Source organism: Macaca thibetana, chromosome X (genome assembly GCF_024542745.1).
Source record: "Macaca thibetana thibetana isolate TM-01 chromosome X, ASM2454274v1, whole genome shotgun sequence".
Taxonomy (NCBI): Eukaryota; Metazoa; Chordata; class Mammalia; order Primates; family Cercopithecidae; genus Macaca; species Macaca thibetana.
The window spans coordinates 36043310-36070856 of record NC_065598.1 but is presented as its reverse complement, the minus strand read 5'-3'; the positions used below and the strand labels follow the sequence as shown (position 1 = coordinate 36070856).

The 27547-nt window shown below is 34.6% G+C and overlaps 1 protein-coding gene across 1 annotated transcript in view; it reads right to left on the bottom strand.

Annotated features, from left to right (window-relative positions):
- CFAP47 (cilia and flagella associated protein 47) overlaps nucleotides 1–27547 on the bottom strand; it is a 439964-nt gene that overhangs the window by 202247 nt on the left and 210170 nt on the right. Inside the window, exons 36-40 of the mRNA XM_050776518.1 lie at nucleotides 26464–26598; nucleotides 22595–22710; nucleotides 18422–18572; nucleotides 17237–17325; nucleotides 3306–3383 (exon numbers count right to left, since the gene is read on the bottom strand). Coding sequence (XP_050632475.1) covers nucleotides 3306–3383; nucleotides 17237–17325; nucleotides 18422–18572; nucleotides 22595–22710; nucleotides 26464–26598 — 569 coding nt within the window. The remainder of the gene's footprint in view (nucleotides 1–3305; nucleotides 3384–17236; nucleotides 17326–18421; nucleotides 18573–22594; nucleotides 22711–26463; nucleotides 26599–27547) is intronic.

Sequence of the window (27547 nt, the reverse complement as noted above, 5' to 3'; positions counted from 1 at the left end):
TTTCTTGCTTTACTTGCTACCATGCTGATTAAACATAGATATTAGACTAGGATTTTATTGAGACCATATATCATAGAGGCACTACTATGGACTTTCATTCTGGTCATGATTTAAAATACATGTTATTAAATTTCAGTTTGTATATGGAAATCTCTTCAAGACAAACAATAAAAAGCTTTTAAAAGTAATGTGTAACATTACTAAGTATTATTTTATTAAGACATATTTAAAGATAGAAATGCCTCATTATGCCAAAGAAGTCAGATTGATGAAATATTAGATTATTTTGTGCTACTTGGGGATAAAAATCTTTGTGTCCCTTCATGGTGGAGACTTGGTTAACTGCCCCAATAATCATTTTCCTTTTTTCCTCACTGACAAAAACCTAATTTTATTTAGATGTGTATGGAGAAAGCAGGTTTCCCAGTCTTTCTTCCAGCCAGGTTTTGTCATTTAATTAAAATCTGGCCAATGGGCTACAAACAGAAGTGCTGTGTGGTATTTCTGGCAAACCTCCCTAATAGAAAAAGGGCACACTTTTATCCTTGTGCATCTTCCTTTCCATTGCCTAAGAAGTGGATTTGATTGTCGGAGCTCTTGGTAGTTTAGTTGATCCCTCAGAAACTGAATACAGACTTTCGTGCTACATGATCTAGAGTCTGAAGGTGTTACACAGGATGCAAGCAGAATTCCAGATGAAGGAGCCATAGTAACTTCTTCTCTTTAGAATTGTCAGAAAAACAACCTTTTGTGGGAATTTAAGACTACTTTATCTCAATTCAACATACAGATTTGGGCCTCAGTCATCATCTCATGCCAGTCCCTAAATGATAAACCAAGAGCCTGCACTAATTGACAAGCCCTCTTCCTTGAGAAACTTTGTGGCTTTTGCCTTTATAAGAATTGCCCTTGCCTTTGATTTAGGAGACAGTCTTCACAGGGCTACACGTGAGTAAATCTCCAGTATTTTAAATGTATGACTCTGAGTTATCCTTGGAGAGTTAATCTGCATGAGCCTGACTGCTCTATTTGGGATCAATGTTCTCTCTGACCCAATACTCAATGTCTCAGCATCTTTAAGTTTTTCTTGGCTGTTGTTGTTTTGTTTTGTTTTTCATCACAGAAAGGCTTGAGAGAAGAACTAAGGAAGTGTAGCATTACAAATAAAATGTATGACACTAATGAGAAAGAATGATCAATAATGCTTGGGACCATGACAGACACACTTCTTAAGCTATATTTCATGCTGAATTGGTAATTATTTGGGATGAGTACTTCCAAGGTTTCCTTTCCTAGAAAAATTAAATTATAAATGCTTTTATAATTGTTTGTTCTATTTTCTTTTTGATTTGGGGAGCATACCACAGAGATGAAAACCTTACTTGTAGCTTTAGATTCCATGGCTTCAATAATCCCAGAACTCTGGATCTAATCAAACTCATTCCAGTGTATTATATAAAGAAAAATGTGATAAATTTCAGATACAGAAATCATATTTTGTATTCCAAGTCCTGAAAGTATACTCAATTTTTCTCTTCATTACACTGATTCAATTTTGCGTTATTTATATTCACAGATAACTACAGTATCACTTCAAGATCTGACTCTAATTTACCATATGATACTATAAATTTTACACAATTAATGTGAAGACGTTATTTCAAGTCCATCCAGGCAAAATCTACAATCACAAAGCAGCCACTTAATCAAGAAGAATCAAGGGGCTGAAAATATAAAAATCTAGAGAGAACTGTTTACAGAAGTGTTTTTAGCAATACTTCAGTAAAACTTGAATTTCATATCTACAAAGAAATTAACATAAAATACCTACAATCCTCTTATTCTTTTGGTATCTTTAACACTACCTTATAGTTCAATACATCAATTCATATGTTAGTGTTCACTAAAGCAAAATATGAAAGAAAGACTTCAAAAGCCCTATGTAAGCATTACATTGGCATTTAATAAAACAAATTCAGTGAGACAAAAATGGTCTCTTCTTTAATAACTTTTCTCACAGAATAACCATTAAAGGAATCAAACATCTCATAATAGATGCAGCCCATATAATCTCCCAAAAGTGTTAAGTTAAATACAATTCACTTTTGAAAAAAAAAAAAAAAAAGACCTGCACTCATTTTAATCTTAGCAAGATCTGCACAAGCACTTTAATGGTTTCTGATGACACTGGGAATTCCTGTCATTTAAATTGTCAAATTCTTGCCTCTTGATACATTTTTGGATCTAAAAGGATGATATTGATGCTGTCAAGCACTATACAAAGACAAACGAGGGTGTTAAATAAACTAAAAACATAGTAGTAATGATCAACATAGGCATGCATTTCATTAATAGACATCTACATTATTTTCTCTCTACCTAACTCTCTTTAATGTGATAACATTGTTCTTGATTGTACTTAACTTTATATAGGGATTCTATAGTGTAAAACAGAAGAACAACATAAAACAATCAATTTTTTAAAAATTCTGTTTCTTTATTCAGCAAATGTCTTTATAAACTAAATATAGCCCTCATAAAGTAGGTAGAATAAGTTTAAACACTGTCAATCCTCGTTATCCATGAATTCCGTATTTGCAAATCCACCTACTTCCTAAAACGTATTTGTAACCCCAAAATCAATACTTGTAGTGCTTTCATGGTGTTAAAGGACACGCACAGAGTGGTGAAAAGTTCTTGTCACTGGTTGCACCAATTCGCAGCTGAGGTCAAACAAGGTGACAAGGGGCCTTCTTATTTCAATCCTTATACAAGTATAGAGATGAGAAGAGGTAGAGACAACAGTGGGCAGTGCAGAGTAATGCAAGACACTCAGGCCTAGTGGACAGGGTTTGAATACCTTCTCTGATGCCTTTTATTGGGGCAGTGTCAGGAAAGTCATCTGACACTTCTGAACTTTGTTTTCATTTTGTAAAAAAAAGAAAATAGAATCTTCCATGATGGGTTATTTTTAGAATTTACTATTATAATCTGTATGATTATATGTGTTTCTTCTTGGAATAATGGTTCAGTATTCACAAATATAATGTGTAGCAATTTCATAGAACATAACTACCACAAATCATGAAAATCTACTATATTTAACCAAGTTCATATTTATTCAATTTTTATGCACATGAATCTAGTAACATATAAATATGTATTTGGATATGAGTGTGAATTAGGTAAATAAAACATTTTGAATAAATGAAAACTATTGTGTAATTATATAACTAGTTTCCTTGACCACTTATTTCTCAAAACTTTTTCTCAGATACTTATGAGTACAAAATATAGACACTTACTCATGTTTTGGGTATTGCCTGGATTCAGTTAACTTTGATGGCGAAGAGACAAATGTTGAGGATTCCACCAAAATAACACTGTAATAAATGAAGAAATAATTTTTAATTGATTGCAACAAAATTCAGATATGTGATAAATTTTTCCCATAATTCATAAAATATCCTTAGAATCAGAATAAACTACAGTTTAAAAAATCCATGTGCTTTCATTCTGCAACTCAGAAGATATATGTTAGAAAGAAGGGAAAGATCGGGAATGGAAATATGTGAAACATAGTATCTTTTTATATGGAATGGCAGCACTGAATTCTCATAGCAAGGACATTTAGAAGATAAGTGATTAGTCAATTATATTCCAGAAACAAAGAGGAAATATCACACTGGTCTTACACATCACCAGAGCTGTACATGTTTCATAACTTTTTTTTTTTTTTTTTTGAGACGGAGTCTCGCTCTGTCGCCCAGGCGGGAGTGCAGTGGCCGGATCTCCGCTCACTGCAAGCTCCGCCACCTCCCGGGTTCACGCCATTCTCCTGCCTCAGCCTCCCTAGAAGCTGGACTACAGGCGCCCACCACCACGTCCGGCTAACTTTTTTGTATTTTTAGTAGAGACGGGGTTTCATCGTGTTCGCCAGGATGGTCTCCATCTCCTGAACTCGTGATCCGCCCGCCTCGGCCTCCCAAAGTGCTGGGATTACAGGCGTGAGCCACCGCGCCCGGCCACGTTTCATAATTTCTAAACCTATTCCGATAAAAGCAAAATGTTTCAGGAATGGACATGAGATGTGGGTAGCTAGTCAATCAGTACATTAATAATTATGCCATCTTCTGAAATCACACAGCAACGGAAAGTCTTCCTATACGACAATGCTCATATATTCAAGAAACAGTTATAGCGACATTTGTTTCTTACTTGTAGGACATGAGGTTCTGGAAACACAAACATTTTTGCCCCAGGCTGCTCACATCATAGGGTAAGAATAGTATACAAATGATGCCCTAGCAGTAAATTAAAGATGTCATGGAAGTTCATGTCGTGAATGGCTAATTCTACGTTCAGAAGTGAACAGATTGTGTCAAATATTGTTAAGAATAAAATATCTAAACTTGATTTATCAAAAGAAACCCCTTTTATTATATAACAGTTATTGATATCCCCAAATCCTAGCTTTTTGAGAAAAACTAGGCTAGCAATAAATTAATCAAAAGTTTTAGTCTTAATACACACACACACACACACACACACACACACACACACACACACACACGTCTGCACCTGTATATAAACTAAAATGCAACACTTTCCTATATCCTAAAACTCTTATTCCATTTTTTCTTCAGTCAAATTTTTATTTTTTATTTTATTATTTTTAAAATGTTCAACTTTTATTTTATATTCAGAGTTCATGTGTAGGGTTGGCATATTGCATGATGCTGAGGTTTGGCATATAATTGATTTCATTATCCAGATAGTGAGCGTAGTATCCAATAGGTATTATTGCAGTCCTTGCCTCCTCCATCTCTCTGTCCTCTAGTAGTTGCCAGTGTCTATCGTTCCCTTCTTTATGTCCATGTGTACCCAATGTTTGGCTCCCACTTATAAATGAGGACATGAGGTAATTGGTTTTCAGTTTCTGCATCAATTCTCTTAGGATGATGGCCTCCAGTTGCTTTCATGTTGCTGCAAAGAACATGATCTCCTTCATTTTTATGGCTGCAAAGTATTCCATGGTGCATATGTACCACGTTTTCTTTATCCAATCCACCATTGATGGGCACCTAGGTTGATTCCATGTCTTTTCTACTGTGAATAGTGCTGCAATGAACATATGAGTACATGTGTATTTCTGGTAGAATGATTTGTTTATCTTTGGGTATATATCCACTATTGGGATTGCTGGATCAAATGGTAATTCTATTTTAAGTTCTTTGAGAAATCTCCAAACTGCTTTCCACAGTGGTTGAACTAATGCCAACATCAGATTCTGTCCTATTGTTTTAAATTGATATTTCTGATGCTTTCATATAAGAATTGTAAAGAATTGTGTGAATATTAAATACTAAAAATGCTTAAACAGACGAAATTAAATATAGTAAAATGTAAATTGTGAACTTTGTGAAACATCTGTCAGACTACCAGATTCACCTATATTATTACTAAGATACAATTAGGCAAATACATAAAAAAGAATTCCTCTCCAGAGAGTAATTTAAATTTAAAGTCAGCTACTAAATTCTAAATTCTCATCTAAATTTCATAAAATTATGAGGCAGAAGAATATTCCAACATTTATTTATATTTCTATAAATCCAAGGTAACTAATTGGAGAAATTTATTTTGGTAATAACCTGTTCTGGCTAAAAAGTAGTCACAAGGATCATCCAATTTGACACACAAATAAAATGACTAGCCCAACATAATAAATATCATATTTTTATACATTGTGCATATACCATTTTGAGTTAAAATAGCAATCTACATGTGTCTGAATCATCCCTGCTTAAATACAAAGAACATGTTTTCTTAAAATATATATAAATATTAACTGCAAAAACGCAATATGAACTACCTGTTAAATGAAAAAAGAATAATCCTAGTTGATAACTGCAGTTTCTAAATCAGCAGCTCTCACACTTCAATCTGCATAATAATTACTTAAATTTTGTTCAAAATGCAGATTTCCAAAGTTCTACCTGTATGAATTCTAAGCAGGTCTGGAATGGGCTCCAGAAATCTTTATTTAAAACAAGTTCTTAAGATGCTTTTAATATAGTTTGCCCATTTATTATTATTATTATTATCATTATTATTTTGAGACGGAGTCTCACTCTGTCACCCAGGCTGGAGCGTAATGGCACGATCTTGGCTCACTGCAACCTCAGCCTCCCGAGTTCAAGCAATTCTTCCACCTCAGCCTCCCAAGTAACTGGGATTACAGGCGCATTCCCCATGCCCAGCTAATTTTTTTGAATTTTTGTAGAGACTGGGTTTCACCACGTTGGCCAGGCTGGTCTTGAACTCCTGACCTCGTGATCCATCTGCCTCGGCCTCCCAAAGTGCTGGGATTACAGGCATGAGCCACCATGCCTGGCCTCACCCATTTATTAAACTTTGAAACCTGCTGACCTAGAACAACATGATTCTAATATTAATGTAAAAACAAATCTTCTGGAGATGTTATTAAATGCAAATTCTGACTCAATTGGATTGAAGTGGGCCTGAAATTTTGTCTTTCTAGCAAGCTCCCAGGTGATGTTGGTGCTACTGATCCAAGGATAACACTTTGAGAAGCAAGAGCCCAAGCTAAAACATAAAATATTTTTCAAATTATAAAACTAGACAACCAATGAAAGAAAGGCAGAGAATTACAACATTAGAACCACCATACATTTATCCCTCTATGTAAGCAACAAAAAACACTGGTAAGAGTTGTGAAAATTAACTTTTTCAGAACACTGGTAAATACAAAGAGGCATGCAACAATCTCAGGAGTAGTGTTTATCCAAGATAAACTGCCAAACTTTGGTAAGAACAGTGGAGTTTGTTGCATTGTAACTTGTGTGTTGTAACTCCCATCCTCCTTTTGACAGCTCTGCAGCAGGCTTGCAACCAAGGAAGTTGTAAAAATCTGTAGCTTACAACATGAAGGAGGGAAAGACTGACATTGGACTTCTTCAAAAAAGTCTTATTCCTGAGCATTGTTATTATCTAACCTGTCTTGCTGCTTCCTGGAAAATTTCAAGCCTTAATTTGTAAAGTATTTGTTTTTATTTGACCTGACTTAAGGGAGAACACCTATCACACCAGGATGTTTGCTGAAATAAATCCACAGCAATTATGTGTGAGATTGCTACAGAAGCTGGGTCAAACAAAAGCCTGATGAAACATGAGAAGAACATATGGGGGAAAATATGTCCATGTATTGGATTAAACTAACTTGCCTGATCCCCAAAATATGTCAAAGATGCTGCATATGGGGTACAATGATGTGTCACCGAATAGACAATACCAATTAAAGAGATAGAAATGATACAAAAGAACCAATTAGAAATTCTAGAATTGAAAAATAACATCCCTGAAACTAAAAATTACTAGAGGGGCTCAATAGCAGGTTTGGTATGGCAAAAGAAAAAAAAAAGCAGTGCATTTAAAATATGTCAATTGATATTATTTATTTTGAGGAACAGGAAGAAAAAATAATAAAGAAAAATTAACAGAGATCCAGATGCCTGTGGGACACCAACATAAGTCTAATGGGAATTTCCAAAAGACAAGAGAGAGAGAGAAAGAGGAAAAAAAAAACATTTTAAAAATAAAGAATGAATACTTCTAAAATTTGATGAAAAGCACTAATTTACACATCTAAGAAGCACAAAGAACACTTTGTAGGATAAACTCAAGGCAATCCACATATAGATAATAATAATTAAACAGTTGAAAGGCTAAGATATAGACAATCTTGTAAGTAGCAATACAAAATTGACTCAGTGCCTACAGTGGCTCCTTAATATGATTAACAGCTGACTTTCCATCTGAAATGCTGGAAGATAGAAAACAATAGGATTATGTATTCAGTACACTGCAAGAAATAGAGTTGATGAAGTACAATGTATAAAGAAAAAACTCTCCTTCAAAAAAATAAAAAAAAAAAAACAAAAGAAGAAAACAAAAAAACTGTCCTTCAAAAATGAAGGAGAAAAGATATTCCAAAGTAAACAAAACCTAAAACAATTCATTAGTAGCAGAACTGTGGCACAAGAAATATTTCAGCTGAGATAAAAGGACACAAGAAATTAATCAAAACTACATGAGGTAATAAAAGGCATGAAGAAAGGTTACTACAATGGTAAATATATATTTAAAAACAAGCTATAAATTTTCATTTTCTTTGCAACTCTTTATATTTGTCTTTCTCATTTAAAATAAACTAGAGTAGGACAATAAATATAAAACTGCTTTATGGGCTTATAATGCATTAAGATGATATTGGTATAATAACACTAGGGAAAGGCTAGGAAAAAGAGATACATTGCAGATACAAAGTTTCTGAATTATATTGAAATTCAGTTGGTACTAATCTGAGTTAGATTGTTTTATATGATGCTGATTGTAATCCTCAGGGTAACTATTAAGAAAACAATTAGAAAATCATAAACTAAAAGAAACTAAAAGGAAATAAAATGGTATGCAAAATAACTGTTAAAAAACTCAGGCAGTAACAGATAAACAGATGAACAAAGACATTAGTGATATATAAAGGAAATATAAAAGTGACAGACATAAATTCTACTAGATTACAGATTGAGTTAAATGTAACAGACTAAACACTTCAATCAAACAGGAAAGATTGACAAGATGGATAAAAGAAAAGAGACAAACATTGGGTTCAAAAACACAAACCAATTGGGATTAAAAAGATTTAAAAAGGAATACCATGAAAATAGTAATAAAAAAGGAGCTGGAGTGGCTATCTTAATAACAGATAAAATAATATTTAAGACAAACATTAAGTCTGACACCACGAGAGATCCTTGGACTCTCACCCCAAGAAAATGAGTAAAAACAAAACAAACAAACAAAGAAACCCAAAAAAACACTTTGAAATTCTCTGGAGATGGTTCTAAGGGCATACAACAAATTAAGAAAAATCTTTAAACAAAATCAACTAAAATATAATAAGAAAACCAGTAGTCTGTAGAATTTGAACCAAGAACTCTATCTCCTTCTTCCTTTCAAGCTCAACAAAAAAGAAACTTTGTTTCAGACTGTTTTTGCCAAGAACGTAGGGCTCTTCCTTCCCCTGGCTCCCATTTGGAGGCCTATGTTTCTGGGAGGCATGGGACATCAACATTTTCACCTCAGTACATGTTGCTGAGGCTAGGTTCTCGGTAAGTGCAGTTGAGAGACAGTGAGAAGCTCCTTTCTTCTACCCAGCACCCACTCATGGACTGAAGCTCTCACGTGAGTGTGGCACTGCAGAAAATACTGAAACCCCAATGGCCCTTGCCCAGTTTGTAAGGTGGTAGTTCCATACTGAGAGAAGCAAGTCAAAAAATCCTGAGGCTATTTTGCCCCCTTGCCCACCTAGCACTCAGCTCCAAAAATGGAGGGTTTGCTGAAGAAAAAGTGCACCATTGTCCCCACCTCCAGCTCTAGAGTCATGGATCAGATATTTTCCCTGAGGAGAGAAGCAGGCTTTAAAATGAATAGCTCCTAATCGCTTCTCAAAGTACTGATTTCATTTTCAATAATGTGTGGAGAAATTCAAGTGAAAGTGTGCTCTCAGAAACACTGCCAGTTGTGGTGAAATACAATTGGATGGAGACTGGTAGATCAACAAAGATACAAGCTAAACTATAGGCCTGTTAGTTTGCTGGAGAGAACTGGAGAAGGAGACTGCTAGAAGTCCTCCTGGAGTCAGAAAAAATCTCAAACAATGATTTATAGAACAGTTTTCTCAAAGAGGTCTGAAGTTGACTGAATTAGCTTGAAGAGTAATTTATCCAACCCTGTTACGGGAAGTCACAGACCCTGAATGGAGGGACTGGCTGAAGCCATGGCAGAAGAACATAAATTGTGAAGATTTCATGGACATTTATCAGTTCTCCAAATTAATACTTTTATAATTTCTTATGCCTGTCTTTACTGTAATCTCTGAACATAAATTGTGAAGATTTCATGGACATTTATCACTTCCCCAATCAATACTCTTGTGATTTCCTATGCCTGTCTTTAATCTCTTAATTCCATCATCTTTGTAAGCTGCAGATGTATGTTGCCTCAGGACCCTGTGATGATTGCGTTAACTGCACAAATTGTTTAAACAATATGAAATGTGGGCACCTTGAAAAAAGAACAGGATAACAGCAATATTCAGGGAACAACAGAGATAACCATTAGGTCTGGCTGCCTGAGAGCTGAGCAGAACAGAGCCATATTTCTCTTCTTTCAAAAGCAAATAGGAGAAACATCGCTGAATGCTTTTTCTCAGCAAGGAACAGCCCTGAGAAAGAGAATGCGTTCCTAGGGGTAGGTCTCTGAAATGGCTGCTCTGGGAATGTCTGTTTTATGGTTGTAGATAAGGGATGAAATAAGCCCCGGTCTCCTGTAGTGCTCCCATGCTTATTAGGACGAGGAAATTCCCACCTAATACATTTTGGTCAGACCAGTTGTCTACTCTCAAACCCTGTCTCCTGATAAGATGTTATCAATGAAAATGCATGTCCAAAACTTCATTAGCATTTTTAGTTTCACCCCGGTCCTATGATCTCACCCTGCCTCCATTTGTCTTGTGATATTTTATTACCTTGTGAAGCATGTGATCTCTGTGACCCATACCCTATTCGTACACTCCGTCCCCTTTTGAAAATCACTAATAAAAACTTGCTGGTTTTGCGGCTTGGGGGGCATCACAGAACCTGTCGACATGTGATGTCTCCCCCGGACACTCAGCTTTAAAATTTCTCCATTTTGTACTCTTTCCCTTTATTTCTCAGACTGGCTGACACTTAGGGAAAACAGAAAAGGACCCATGTTGAAACATTGGGGGCAGTTTCCCCCAATACATCCCCACCCCATGTAGGGAATTTAACAGAAGGGTGTGGTCAGGAAAACACACAGGGAGCCCTGCCAAAACCACTGTAATCCCAGGGTAATTGTGGGCATACCAAAGACTGTGGCCTTTGACAAGCAACATCAGAGCCTTAACACTATGTGTGTGTGGGTTTGAGCAGGGGGAGATAGACATTACCAAAATAACCCAGACAGTCAGTAAAAAAATTAGAAGTGCAAATAACATTAGCAAACCTGGGGCAGACAGAACCCGTATCTAGAATTGGCATAATATATTGTCTACAATGTCTACCCTATTTCATAAACATTATGAAACACATGAAAAAAAAAAAAAAAGAAGAAGAAAAGTAACAGAGAGTAGAAACTGCCTTTTAGAGTAACCCAGGTATCAGATTGAACAGAAATCAAATTTAAAATAGCCATTATAAATATCTTCAAAGAACTAAAGGAAAGTATAATTAAAGAAGTAAAGGAAAGCATGATGACAATGTGGCATCGAATAGAGAATATCAACAAAGAAACTGAAATTATAAAAAAAAGAAACAAATGGAGATTTTGGAGATGGAAGCTACAATAAGAGAAAGAAATATTCACTCAAGGGCTTAATAGTAGATTTGAACTGGGGGAAGAAAGAACTAACAAACTTGAAGATTCTTTTCTGAAGAACAGAGAAAAAAATGAAAAAAAAAGTAAATAGAATCTGACATATGTATGGTAGGCACACCATTAAGTACAACATGTGGGCAATGAAATTACATGCAAAAAAAAGGAGAGAGGAAAAATAGGAGAAAAAACGTTCAAAAAATGAAGTGGGTGAGATGAAAGCTGGATCGGGTCACAGAAATTATTCTATATGGTAGCACCAATCCATGCAAACAAATGAAGAGAAATGGAAATACTAAATAGGAAGGTTAAAATATAAAAATTATAGATATATACTTGCTCTTTGTTATCGGCTGAATTTTGTCCCCTCAAACTTCATATTTTGAAGACCTAACCCTGGTATCTCTAAATGTGACTGTATTTGGAGAAAGAGCCTTTAAATAGATAATTAAGACCCTCACGGTGCGTCCTAATCCAATCTGAATTATGTCCTTGTAAGAAGAAGGAAATTTGAAAACACAAAGATACATCAGGGATATACATTCACAGAAAAAAGACCACATGAGAAGACAACTATTTGTAAGCCAAGAAGAAAAGTTTCAGAAGAAAGTAAAAATGACGGCATTTTAATCTTGGACTTCTAACTGCCAGAACTTTGAGAACATAAATACGAGTTTATTCCATCTGATCTGTGGTGTTTTGTTATGGAAACCCTAGCAAACCAATATACTTTCTCCCAGCTTTCTCAAAGTCATACAAATTATATAAAATAATAATTATAGCAATATATTGTTGGGTGTGTAATACTGATGTAATATGTATGACACTAACACCAGGAAAAGAAGGGAAAGGGAATAGAGCTATATAAGAGTAACACTTTGTGAATCTAACTGGAATTAAGCTAGTATATATCTGAAGCTGATTATGATAAGTAAAAATGTCTATGGTAAACTCTAGTGCAATCATTAAGGAAACAAATTCAAAAATATATTGAAAAAGCCATTAGAAATTAAAATCCTGCATTGAAAAATATACACTATTATTAAAAAAAGAAGTCATGGACTAATAGAGAAACAAACAAAAAGACATACAATATAGCAAACTAAATGGAAACTGGCAAAAGTAAAACCAACTGTGTCAATAATAACAAATTTGCGAATTGATTAAATAATGCAATCAAAAGCAGTGATTAATTTAATATATACATATACATACAATAGAATATTATTCTGACTGAAAAAAAGAGGAAGTCTTGCATCTGTAACAATGTGGATGAACCTGGAGGACATTATGCTAAGGGAAATAAGTCAGTCACAGAATTACAAATATGCATAATTCCATTGATACAAAGTGTTTATACTAGTCAAACTCATAGAAGCGAAGAAGGCCATCATGACTGACAGTAGTTGTGGGTTTAGGGAAATGGAGAGTTGTTCAATGGGTATAAAGTTTCAACTGTAATATTAGATGAATAAGTTCCAGACATCGACTATAAAATATCGTGCCAATAGTTAACAATATCATACACTTCAAAATATAAGAAGGGTAGATATCATGCTCAGTGCTTTTACCAAAAAGCAAACAAACAAACCAAGCAGAAAACAAAGGGACACAAGAGAACTCTGGGAGGAAATTTCTGTTCCTTTGATTATGGTAATGGTATCATGGGTGTTTGCACATGTTTAAACTCATCAAAATGTACACAGTAAATACCTGCAGTTCTTTCATATCAATGTTATCTTAATTAAGCTGTTAAAACAAGTCCAGGCATGGTGGCTCACACCTGTAATCCCAGCACTTTGGGAGGCCAAGGCGGGTGGATCACGAGGTCAGGAGATTGAGACCATCCTGGCTAACTCGGTGAAACCCCGTCTCTACTAAAAACACAAAAAATTAGCCAGGCGTGGTGGCAGGCGCCTGTAGTCCCAGCTACTCAGGATGCTGAGGCATGAGAATGGTGTGAACCCGGGAGGCAGAGCTTGCGGTGAGCTGAGATCATGCCACTGCACTCCAACCTGGGCGACAGAGCGAGACTCCATCTCAACAACAACAACAACAACAACAACAAAAACAAGAACAAGAACAAAACAAAACCCCCAAATCTGACAATATGCTATATAAAGGAGACATATGTTAGACTGAAAGATAAAAATAGATTGAAAGTAAAAGGACAAAAAATTATATATCATACATACAACCACAAGAATGTTGAAGTAGCTATACTAATAGAAGACATGATAGAATTTAAAACAAAAATTGTAACTACAGATAGAGACATTTTATATGAACAATCAGGAAGATAAAATTACTATAAATATACATTCACTGAATTTTAGAGCACCAAAAGACAGAAAGTAAAACTGACATAAGTGAAGGGAGAAATGAAGAGATCAACATTAATAGTTAGATAGTTAAATACTGCCCTTTTCATTATGAATAGAAAAATTTAGGCAGAAAATCTATAAGAAAATATAAGTCTTATACAATACTATAAACCAACTAAAATTAAGAGACACCTATAGAACAATTTACTCAGCAACAGCAAAATATAGATTCTTCTTATGAGCATTCCGCAGTATGGACCTTATGTCATAAAACAAACCTTGATAAATTTAAAATGATTTAAATAATACAAAGTATGCTCTCTAACTTAAATGGAATAAAATTCGTGACAGAAAAGTTGAAAATTAACAAACATGGGGAAATTAAACAACATACTCCCAAATAACTGGTGGGTTAGCAAGAAATCAAAAAGAAATTAAAAATAATTTAAGATTGCTGGGCATGGTGGCTGATACCTGTAATGCGAGCACTTTGGGAGGCCAAGGTGGGGGGATCACCTGAGGTCAAGAGTTCGAGACCAGCCTGGCCAATATGGTGAAACCCGTCTCTACTACAAATACAAAAATTTGCTGGGTGTGGTGGTGGGTGTCTGTAATCCCAGCAACTCGGGAGGCTGAGGCAGGAGAATCATTTGAACCTGGGAGGCGGAGGTTGCAGTGAGCTGAGATCGCACCATTGCACTTCAGCCTGGGGGCAAGAGCAAAACTCTGTCTCAAAAATAATAATAATAATAACTTAAGATTAATGAAAATAAAATAACATATTCCAAAACATATGAGATGAAGCTCAAGCAGTCCGTAGAGATAAATATGTAGATAAAAATGCCTCTATGAAAAAAATCTCATAATAATAATCTAAATTTTCACCTTAAGAAGCGAGAAAAAAGAGACATCTAAACACAAAGCAAATAGAAGGAAATAAGTAATATCCAAAAAAAGTTAGTGCAGAAATGAAATAGAGGACAGAAAAACAATAGAGAACACCAAGGAAAGCAGAAGGAATTTTTTGGAAAGATCAATGAAATGACAAATTATTACCTGGACTGATCAAGAATATAAGTGAGAAGAATTAAATGACTAAAATAAGGAATAGAAGGAGGAACATCACTATTAACATTTCAGAAATTAAAAAAGGATTATAAGGGAATACTCTGAAAGCCTCTGTGCCAGCAAATTAGATGATGTAGAAGAAATGCAAAAATTTCTGGAATAAAATAGCAAAACTGATTTGAGAAGAAATAGAAAATCTGAACGGGCTCATAGCAAAGAGATGGAATTAGTAATGATATAAACTTCCACAAAGCAAAGCTCAGAACCAGGCTGTTTCACCTGTGAATTATATCAAACATTCAAATAATTAATACTAGTCATTCACAAACTTTTCCAAACAATAGAATAGAAGGTTACATTTCAGAAATAATTCTATAAGATTAATATTAATCATACAAAAACAGACAAATCACTGAAAAAGGCAATTACACTATTAAATATTATAATCACACAGGCAAAATCCTCAACAAAATACTGTACTAGCAAACTAAATCTTATTAAATATAAAATAAAAAAAATTAGCATTATAGAGCATGAAATAGTGGTGTTTTGCAAAAGAAGACTTTGGGAATCACCAGTCTGGGAGTGAGGCATGGGAATCAACAACCTGGTCAGCTAATCCTGTCTCTGTCAAATATAGACTGGATTGGCTTATTTGTTCAAAGTAATGTGAAATTTTGATAAGACATGATCAATTCTTGCCACTTACACATACAATATTGGGGAATATATGGCGATTTTTTAAATTTTATTTTAAAGTATGTTTAATAGGAGACTGCTAATAATAACCAAGTCAATCATTTGTAATATTAAAAACTGGGTCACTTGTTATATTGATTATAACTTAAAAATAGTTTCTATATTAATTAATTGGTCAAATTCCTTCTTATTCAATCTATTTTATTATGTTAAAATTTCAAACGTAATATATGCCTCTTGCACAATATTGATTTTACACATTTTGAGATTGGTTTTATATTTTTGAGTTTATTTGTCCATTGCCTAAGTTTGTGGGACATATTCATATAAGGAAGGATATAGTTAAAATCACTTGATTAACAATTTTGCTTCCTATCAAACCACAAACCCCTCACAAGCATTAACCATTTTAATTAAATCTGAGATATAACATAAAGACATGCTGAAATATTACTCTTATTTGAGAAATACATATCTGTAATATTCTCCCAATTTCTGGAATATCCAGATTTTCTTTCTGCTTTAACACTAGAATGTAAGACTAAATTTGTTTGATCCTGTTTTTCTCTGAGGAACTGCAGTCAGTCATTTGGCCTACTTACGGGCATACTTTAGTACTGTGTTAACACACCTCATATTCTAAAATTTTGTGTTCCTTATACTCCAATGTATCACTTTAATAAAATTGCACTCAATCACATTCTCTCTCACATACACCGGGGAACTAGGTATTTACAAATCACTGTTTCAAAACAATATTTTTTTTAACAAAATGACCAAAATTACTAGTAAGCACAGAAGGTATCACCTTCCATCTTCTTCCTCAATGTGGTGTACATTTCCAGGAAGTTACTTTTCTATTGTGTCTTTAAATAATGCTTGAAAATTTTATTGTCTTTTCATCACAAATATGTATTTTTGTTATTATTGTTAAATCTTAAGGTGAACACATGCACATTGATTGTGCAGTATAAATTAGTTATGATGCTCTAAGTAAAAATGTTTTTTTCTGCTTAAATCTATTTTTCAATTTTGGACATGTACAGAATAAAATTAGAAGTAAAAAGTCTATTAACTATATATATTTTTAAAAATTGAAAGAACACTGAATTTCAACAACTTGCAGACAAAACATAAATTTAGTATGATCATTTCAGTAAAACTGATTCACTTTCATTAGTTGTTTAAGTTTTTCTGATGGTGCTTAGAAGTTTATAGGAATATGAACACATAAAATTTCTGCTCGAAATGGTTCATGTTGAAGAGATTAAGAAAATTACGGCCAGGCGCAGTGGTTCACACCTGTAATCCCAGCACTTTGGGAGGCTGAGGTGGGTGGATCATGAGGTCAAGAGATAGAGACCATCCTGGCCAACATGGTGAAACCCAATCTATAAAAATACAAAAATTAGCTGGGTGTGGTGGCGGGCACCTGTAGTCCCAGCTACTCGGGAGGCTGAGGCAGGAGAATCGCTTGACCTGGAAGGTGGAGGTTGCAGTGAGCCAAGATGGTGCCACTGCACTGCAGCCTAACCACAGAGCGAGGCTCCATCTCAAAAAATAAAAAAAAAAGAAAAAGAAAAAGAAAGAAAGAAAATTACATATGTCTCTTCAGAGTGGCGATAGCTAAATTGTAATGAATTTACACCAAAGCAATAACTTACTTGAAGTCCCCAGCAGTATGGAAGGGGTTTTTCACATTCACAGTGAATTCCTGAAATTGATAACATGGGCTTTCGCATTTTATAATGTCCTAAAGTAAAAAAAATAAAATCTTACCACGTGATAATAACAAAAAATGAACTTTCTGAATTATAAAATATAATCTTAAAAGTCTATAAACCATCCATTTAATATTACACTGACAATACTTTCCACTATCAAAAGAAATTCCATGGAGAAAAACTTTCTAGGTATTCTATAGTTTCAGAAAGATTATTTTATCATTTTATTTTATTTTGTTTTTATTATCTAATCTGCTTCCCAGCGACTTAAGACCATATGGGGGCAGATGGGGAAGTAAACAGTTTCATGTCCACCCCATAACCACCAATGACAGGCTAAGCCCAGCCATATCTCTTAGCCACATGTGACAAAACAATGTCTTGTTTCAGATAATTTGTGTGAGAGGGTTGGGAAAAGTACATGTTCATTATTCAGGAGGAAATAAGATCACACATAGGAAGTGCCAAATGCCCACTTCCTGTTCTGAGCATCGTTGTCTCAAAAGGCAGTCTGTCCATATGAGCATCTCAGTGCCCTCCTCAACAATGGGCCATCACTCAACCATTCTACATTCATTTTCTCTACTTACCACTCTTGCCCTGCACACCTAAATTCTTTATAATCCATTTGGAAATCTAATGAATTTACTTATTCTGTATTATACATCCATGGTAGAAATTAACATTTAGAAGAGATAATGGCTACAAAAAGTCAATCATAATAATGTCACAACCATTTTATAAAGATTTAAAAATCTCTCTTCCCCACCCTTTGAAATAGAAACACTTAGAACTCTATCTGGAACATCGTCATCTCTCAATAAATGCCAGCATTAGCCTTATCTTTATAATAGATTTGATCCACAGGACACACAAGATAAACTGATGAAAGGTCCTGCCAGAGTACAGGAAAGTCGTTTTTTACTGCACAAACTATCCACCCTTAGTCCAGCAAACACACAGACACAGGCCCATAACTGCTTTAACATAAATCACAAGTATCCATGGCACAGGGATGACTCAAGAAACAGCTGCCTAAAGATAAAATGTAGAACAATAACCATGCTTTTGATACTCCATGGTCTGATAAGAAAAGCAAAGGCATAGTAGGTAAAATTTACTTACAATGGTTTTAAAATTGAGAACTTTGCCTTTAAGAGCAAAAGTCATTGTAATTCCTCTTACTCCATTCTTGGGTTTTGAAATTAATAATAGTGAAGCTTCAGCAGGACGAAGAAAGCGACTGGTGAATTTCAGAGTGACATTAATTTCGTTTCTATTTAGTGAAAGACAAAAGAGAAAATGTTTTAACAAAAAAGACAACTTACAAGCATTTGTTTAATGTAGACCATGTGTCTAGTGCCTACATCCCCCTGCAAGGTACTCACTTCAGCTGCAGTTCTCAAGAAGCCTACAATCTAGTTATTGTCATCGGTTAAGCTATATTAATATATTTTGTAAAACCTGAAGTTAACTTTCAAATATATAATCTCTCAAACAAAGGATTTTCTAACAGCAAGCCATAGGAAACCATGTATGAATTGTCTTGAGGGAAATTCATAGGACATTCTATGCTACTGTTTAGGCAAATACTTTGTCATGTCACTGGTCTCTGGTAACATGGGGAAATGTTAAGAAAGTAAGAATTCAAAAAATGCATAAAGTCATTATTGAAAATAACATTCAAAACTCATAACCAAATAATGGCAGATAATAATAGCGTTTAATTAATTACAGAAAGGAATAAGGAAAATATTTTCACCTTCCTTAATCTTCAATCTGGCAGTCTAAGACATAGTATAATGGTGATTTGGAGGAGATTCCATTCACCAGTCTGTAGGAACATGACTGCACCATCGTACCCAGCAACCTTGCATGAGTCCACATAGGCCCCATACGCACTGTAAAAATGCAGCTGACAAAAGTCTTGGCAGAAACCCCATGATCCTCCTGCAAGTATAAGAGCATGGAGGGTCATGAATTGCTGCTCTGGGAACATTTCTCACTTGCCTCCCTAAATTTCCTTGAGAGACTGTCACCAGACAGTTTATCATTGCTTCCTGGATTGTGATGAAGTATGAGACTTGCTTCCTTATTCCTTTAGGGTAGAGTTACAGGCCATGAAGCTTAATGACAGCGTGAATTTGGATCCTCAGCAAGAGGGTGTCTTCCCATCCATGAGATCTGACCTGTTTTATTTTGATATTGCCCTGTACAAGGGACATGTGAATCTGGTACCTTTGATTACTCATGCTTTCACTGTTTAAATAAGTAATACACTCTAAATTAAACAATGGACTCTCTATTTTGTTATTGGATCAATCTTTCAGTCTTGCCTTGCCTTGATACAGCTGTAGGTGATAAAAGTTGGGGACATTTTATCTTTGCTTTTCCTCTGGTTTTCAGCATAGTTATCATTATACATCCTATAACATTTATTCTTTTGTATCAACTACTACCTATTATCTTCGCTTAGAATACACATATTTAAGAATGGATATGGGAATAGATTCCCTTGGTGTCAAACATTGACCTAACTGTGCCAGAACTTTTGTGCAGTTGCTGTTGAATGGGTGAGACTAGGAAGAAACAAGGAGTGAGATGAATAAGAGGCTTTCAAAAGCAATAGAAATGTTCTCAAAATAGTTTTGTAGGGAAAATTACAGCTTACATCTTGCAGGAGTGGGGGTTATTTTAATTTAGATATGTGTCCTCAACAATTTCAGTTTTGTGCAAAAGGACTCTTATGAAAACTCATGGGCATGAATTTAACTGAGAACAAAGAACATTTGACTTTGAGGTTTTTTCCGGGTATACAGGCTCAAATTATTTATTGAGATAACAGTGAGCGATTTAGAGTATTTCCAGTTATTCTAAAGTACATCACTATATAAGATCATTTATCCATTAATTCATTCATGCAATCGATATTTTTAGATAACTTATAATGTTCCAGGCACTCTTTTAGGTTTCTGAGATACAGTAATTAGAAAAAAAAGCAAACAAACAAACAAACAAAAAAACACTATTCCTGCTCCCCTGGATAGTACATATGGTAGGACATGGCCAACATTCTACCATCACAAAATAAATGTGAAAATTACAAATTATATAGGTGCTGTGAGAGCATATAATGGGGAGTGTGATATAGTCTGAAAGGTCAGAGAAAGTGATATATTAGGTGGAATGTGAAGGATGAGAATGAGTTAACTAAATTGAACAGGGGATGAAAGAAGGCATCCAAGGCCTCTGGTATGTGGAATTAAAATGTGTTTGAATAACTAATCAAAGGCCAGTAATGCTAAATCTTAGCAAGCAATAGGGGTGATGATGCAAGATACAGCCAACAGCAAGCTGTGAAATCATAGTGACTGTCACAAAAGTGAAAGTGTACTTTGGACCATGTTAAGCATATTCAATCTATATCCAAATGTTGAGATGGGAAGCTGTTGAAATATGTTAAGCACCTTTTAAAATTTCTGTTAAAGGTTTAAATTTCTGTTAAAAATTAGCTGTCATTCTAATACAGGGGTTAGATTTCAGACAAGATTTTTAGGAGTCTATGGTGGCAGACTAGTATAAAGATGATGTTACATTAAATCGGGGTGGAATAGGTGAAGAAGGGAAAAGATACAAGGTTTATGACACAATTGGTAAAATCAATAGGATCTGGTAATGGATTGGATCTCCATGGAAGCTGATGAAAAGAGAAGCATTCAAGAATGACCATCATCTAAAGAACATGCATTTAATGAAGGATTTTATGAACCTATACTTAAGTCTCATGAAATACATTTCAAAATAGAGTATTCTTTTATGAGATAAATAGCTGGTTCCATGAACAACGTTCTCTCAAGTATAGGTAATTATTTTTTAAATTTTGTAGTTATATTGAAGCATGTAAATGACCAGCATTATTTTCTGAATTTGTTAGAAACTTCAGAATCAAATGTGTAGTCTATTTCAAGTAAGTTTCCTAAGTCTACAGGCATTTCTATCATAACTATAGGCTTCATTTTAATTATTTTACCTTTAATTTTCTTTTTGCTCCAATTGCCTTTCCCTGATATTTTTTTAAAAAACCTCCTTGATATTACATATACATTGTAAGCTACTTCAATTTAGCCTTTGGAATAGATGGAGAATAAATATATAACACATCAATGTCAGTGCACATATGGCTCAATGAAAATAATGAGGAAAAAAAGACTGGTTTTCTAAATTTATACTTTCACTTTTATGACAATCACTCTATGGTTATAGCTAAATTTAGTCATAAAGCTAGATGCAGAAATAAATATGTTTGTTTATATGCTGGTGTAGCTGTTTAACATTTTCTATATAAATAATATGTCTGATAATTTAAATCCATAGCTGGCAGAAAGAGACATTATTAACTGTGATCTATACAGTATCTAACAAAGAATGTGGCACACATAAATATATAATTTTATAATATCTTATAATGATAAAATTACTCATTTTTTTTGTTTAGGAAAACAAAATATTTTCTGAGTCATATTTGTAAAAACCAAATCCTATGAAATTATTTAGCCTAGCTAAACAGAGCCACCTAAAATAGCAGCTACCTAAAATAATTGTATTTCAAGCCTATACAATAAAATGCATTTAGATAAGTGAGTAGTTGTTTTTTATATGTATTCAGAATTAAGCATTGCTTCTTCTGGGAAACTTTCCTTGGTTTCCTCAAGCATGGGCAGGCGTTTCTTTTTTCAGTTTTCATCTAGTTCTATACGCACATAATAAATAAAATAATGATTTAATTATTTCTTCATTATGTATTTGCTTGCTTGGCATTGTGATAGATTGTAAGCATTTGTGAGTAGTGTTGACATATTTTAATTTTTGAGTCACCAGTACTCCAACTCGAGGCAGTCGTCCTTATTAATTGCTTCCTATAAGTTCCATTATGGTACAAGGTGTTTTGCCTACATAATCACATTTATTACTGACAGCACTGTGGGTAAATAGTCTTATCCACATTTTTCAAATAAACAAAACCAACTTACAGTCTTATTTCTATGACCCACATACATAAAAAACAAATTAAAATTAAATGAATACATAAAACAGCTGTTTTATGTTGTTAGAATTGTTTCAACAACTTTGGTGAGGAACTGTAGAAACATATGAATATTTGTCTGATTCTGGGTGACAATCATTTCATTAAATATCTATCAATAGTAAAATCAAAGTCACATTTTATAATTATAACACTTATTAAATCTTTGGGGTTGATATGTCTGATAATGTAAAATTTAAAAAAAGAATACTTACCTTGGAGAAATTGTCACAATATTCCCTTTTTGGGAGAGGGAGAAGTCAGCAGCATCTCTTCCAACAATTCTAGCATTATACACTAAGTTTTGCGAGCTGGAATTTTTCAGTAGAATCTATGTAGAAGTAGAAGAGGATATAAGTAAGATTATAAAATTAAAAACTATGCAACTATATCATTTCTTATTTTTATCAAAGATAGCAATACATTTTAGTCATAAATATACTTATTCATAATGTACACCAACTGGAGAAAGCCAGAATTTGTATTTTAAAATAACAACTACACACACACATACACACACACACACACACACACACACACACACACACATTTATACAGTTTAGCTGAAGTGGGCAAAGAGAAGGAGCTTTCAACAAAGGGAATTACAAATGCAAAAGCATCTTATCACCAGTGATTTGAAGATCAAAATTTTCAGCTTAGATTTTATTTTTATTGCAAAGGAAAACCATCGGGGAATTTTTAAAAGGGAGCTTATATATCCAATTTACAAAAAGGATACTCTGGCTGCTCAGTGTAGAAAGTATTATAAGGAGTATAGATTTAAAAACAGTTTCAGGCTGAATATAATGGTGGCCTAGTCTAGATGTGGTAGTTCAATGAAAGGTTGGCTATCTCTTTCCTCCTGATCCAGAGACGTGGGGAGCATTAGAAAATGAGTTGTTTTATTACAAAAGAGTACTTCTTGAAAAATGTGAGTACACAAAGTGTTTATATAAAATATAATGGAGATTCAAAAAACAATCTTTAGGAACACTGACAAAGATTTTCTTCTCAACCACACTCCAGTAAGGCTTGTCTGAGCTCTTTTTTAACTAGGCCCCGCCTTTGGGCATGTCCTCAAGTGCCCAATTTTAGCAAGAATCCTGCTAAATCAGTTTAGCCAGAATTCCACACCTTCAGTATCTAATCACCCTTGGTATCTAACCAAATGCCTCATCTCCTGTCATCGCTCAGGTAATGTACGATCACCCCGGCCTTCCTTTAGCAAAAATCTTACATTGGTTTAGCCAGAATCCCCCCTTTCCCATATCCCCGCTTACCTTTCGTCTTAGTCATTTCCCACCCACGGATCTCCATCCTGCTCTTTGGCTATAAATTCCTACTCTTCCTTGTTTTATCTCGAGTTGAGCTCAATCTCTCTCCTCTACTGCAAAACTGCTTTGCAGTGGTCCCTATACCTATCATAATAGTCCTGAATAAAGTCTGCCTTACCATTTTAACAAGTGTCATGAATATTTTTTTTTCTTTAACAAGATGCGAAGGTATCACCAAAAGTTCTGACCCAGAGCATGGTGAAGATGGGGAAAAGGATAATTGGTCAAATTAGAGTGAATAAAAGGTCACTGCAAATTATGAAGTTCAGGACCTATAGTCACAGATATTCAAAGAGTGAAAAAGTAGCAGTAGGTATGGTTATAGTGAGTCATAAGGAATATGGTGAAAATCTGGTGAAAGAATAATTACTTTCCTAGTTCAATGGGAACTTTGGTAACCAACAGAACAAGTGTTTTGTTGCTAAAGCATTTTCAACTTTAGTTTCTCTAAGGATTTGGAGGCCTCATGTTCTCAAATACTTAAAGACATCAATAATGGGGGCAAGACCCCCACTATAGTGTGGTAATCTTTTTGTATGTACATACATACATACGAATGTATGTATTTCAAATATTCATTAACAGACCAAGTGATTTTAAGTCCCAGAGAGCTAATTCCTCTTGTTTTGGAAGGAAATGTTGAAAATTATAGTAGATTTGTTGTGAACCGTTTAGATCATAAGGAAGCCATTCATTCTCACTATGTCATACATATCATACATATGACACAACAGTATTGGACACATCTGTGGTCACACAGTCATACCATTCAACTCCAGGATTTCATGTAGGGGTAATGAGGAGTAGATAGGAAGAAGAGCTAGCTGTTTAAAGAAATAAAGGAAAGTTTTAAAGTCTCAATTCCTTTTTTGCAATGACAGACATTCTTTATTGTGCTTCTGTGTAAATTTCGTTTCAAAAAGGAAAACAAAATTCAACAGCTTTTGAATGTCTCAGAAAAACACTGCACCCTATATTTTTTCACTAACCACTAATTTTTTGTACTTGTTCTAGTATTCTATGTTTCTATTATTTGCCCATAGCTATAGAAATACTTTTTCACACTTTGGAAGGCTGAGGAGGGTGGATCACCTGAGGTCAGGAGTTCAAGACCAGCCTGGCCAACATGATGAAACTCCGTCTCTACTAAAAATACAAAAAAATTAGCTGGGCATGGTGGCAGGCACCTGTAATTCCAGCTACTCAGGAGGCTGAGGCAGAAGAATCGCTTGAACCTGGGAAGGTGGAGTGCTTGCAGTGAGCCGAGATCGTGCCACTGCACTCCAGCCTGGGCAACAAGAATGAAACTCTGTCTCGAAAAAAAAAAAAAGAGAGAAAAAAAGAAATACTTTCTCAATTCTAGTGGCCATTTCTGGAGCTTTTTCTATATTCTGTAACATTGATAGGGCTGGTGGTAAGAACGACTTTCTATGACTTACGCACTGCTATTCATCATGTTGATTCACAGACCAAAATATGTAAAAGATTGTCAGCAATTTCCAAATCACCAACTTTCTTAAATAAAAGTTAAAATCAAAGCTTGTTGTAATTTATTTTATCTTCCATATACATATTTTTTATTTCTTCTTTCAAAAACTTTTCTTACATTGTGAAAAATGAAAGGTATTATTGGTACAATTTTATCTATAAACTTAGGTATAAGCATTATTTCTAGCAAAAGAATAAAATGAGAAAATAAATCATGTTCTATTTAAACATGATTTAATTTGATTTTTAACATCATAATTTAAATTTATTTTTAAACATTAGCCAGCATTAATATTAACTACTTAAAAATGTCAATAACAATTAAATGATATGAAGGAATACAATCATGTAGACAGAATTAGAGAATTGGTAATAATAGTTAACAGTAATAAATTATACTTAATCAAATTTACACTCTTGTCTCCTGCAGGCCTAAGCAAAAAACTTTTAACTCTTCTGAAATGTTATTTTGAAGTCAAAAATTCAATATAATTATAGCTCAAGGCTAGTTATTTATCCAAAGCCCTTGAATGTCACTGCAATTAGCAAATTATCATAGTAAATACTGAATTCTATGGAGTTTTATGTCTTTTTTTGACAAAAAAGGAAAGAAATAAAGTAAATAAAAGAGATTGAACCTCAGTATTTACTAACACAAACCTAGAAGAGGAGGCTTTCTTTTCACTAAATTCAGCCCTCTACATTTTGAGACAAGAACCTGGGTTTTGTGTTTTATTTTTTCAGTTTTTAATGAAATCCTTATTAACTGATGCTCACACCATCATGGAGGTTACAGTTATTTTCTCAAAGAAGTTACAATTACAGAACAAAGATCACTGTGGCATATCTTTTGAAGGCCACATATGGATAAGTTTTGCATCAAAAATATAAAATTATCCTCCTTCCCAACAATATATTAAGAGAGACACACATAAAACAGCCTGAAAAAAGGAATAAACATGAATCTTATCAAAGCAGTATATTAACTTGTATACAGAATAATATTATTTTAAATCAAATGAAAATGAGTAAGAAAAGAGTCTTCATTTCATTGCAAGTGGTGATTACTCAAGTAAAAATTGCACCTTTCGCTCATCTAGACCTTTGGCTTAGAAGAAGCAACATTTGATAAGGTTTATTTACTTTTAATAAAATTATGTCATATAGATACTTGCTGTTAATTTTGGGCTGGGAAAGAAATATCTAAAACCTCTCTTAATTGTGTAACTCCTTGTGCATTTTGACCCCAAAATTATCCTTACCTTATTCAGTGCCGTGTCATGTAGAGTACAATCAAAGGGCACCACCTTCTTAGGGAGATATGTAGGGAGTCTTTCATACATGTAGACACAAAGCATGAGCATCAGGATTGGATTTGGGTCACAGATGTCTGTGGCCTAGTTTCAAAGACGATAAATTGAAATTAGAGGATGCATTAGTTAGAGTTTTCTACATAGGTAGAAAACCAATAGGATATATATCTGTATCTATGTGCGTGCGCACGCGTGCGTACACACACACACACACACACACACACACATATATATGAATGGGAATTTATTAGGAAGAATTGGCTGAACAATCACAAAGTCCCACAATAGGCTGGCTACAAACTGCAGAATGACGGAAGCCAACAGGGGCTCCCAGGGAAGCCAGAACCATGGCTCAGGCCAAGTCCCAAATCCCCCAAACCAGGGAAGCTACAGTGCAGGCCCCATTCTGAGGCCGAAGGCTGAAAGCCCAAAGGAGGCTGCTGGTGTAAGTCCTAGAGTCCAAAGGCTGAAAAACCTGGAATCAGATGTCCAAGGGCAGAAGGAGAAAAAAATGCATCCTGCTCCCAAAGGGAGAAAGAAATCATGACAAAAATTAAAAAGAACAAACAAACAAAAAAGCCAAGCAAACTGAATATCCCCCTTCTTCTGCCTCTTTGTTCTGGCCCCTGCCACAGCCAGTCAGATGGTACCAACCCACATTGAGGGCATATCTTCCTTTCTCAGTCCACTGACTCCTGCAACTATCTTCTTTGGAAACACCCTCACAGACACACCTAGAAACAAAACTTTGTCAGCCATCTTGGCATCCTTCAATCCAGTCAAGTTGACACCTAATATTAATCATCAAACAAGATAAATAGATAAAAATATAAAAAGAAGAAAAGCATAGTAAATCAATTATTGAATTACTTTTAAACATTTAAAATATTTGTGATTGGCAATGACACTGAAATATAGATACAGCAATAATACTGCTCTGAATCAGAAGAGCTTGACCTAAGTGTTAAAAAATAAATGTGTCCTAAGCAGATCACTGATCTTGTACCCTCAGACTCTGTAAAAGCTAGCCGGA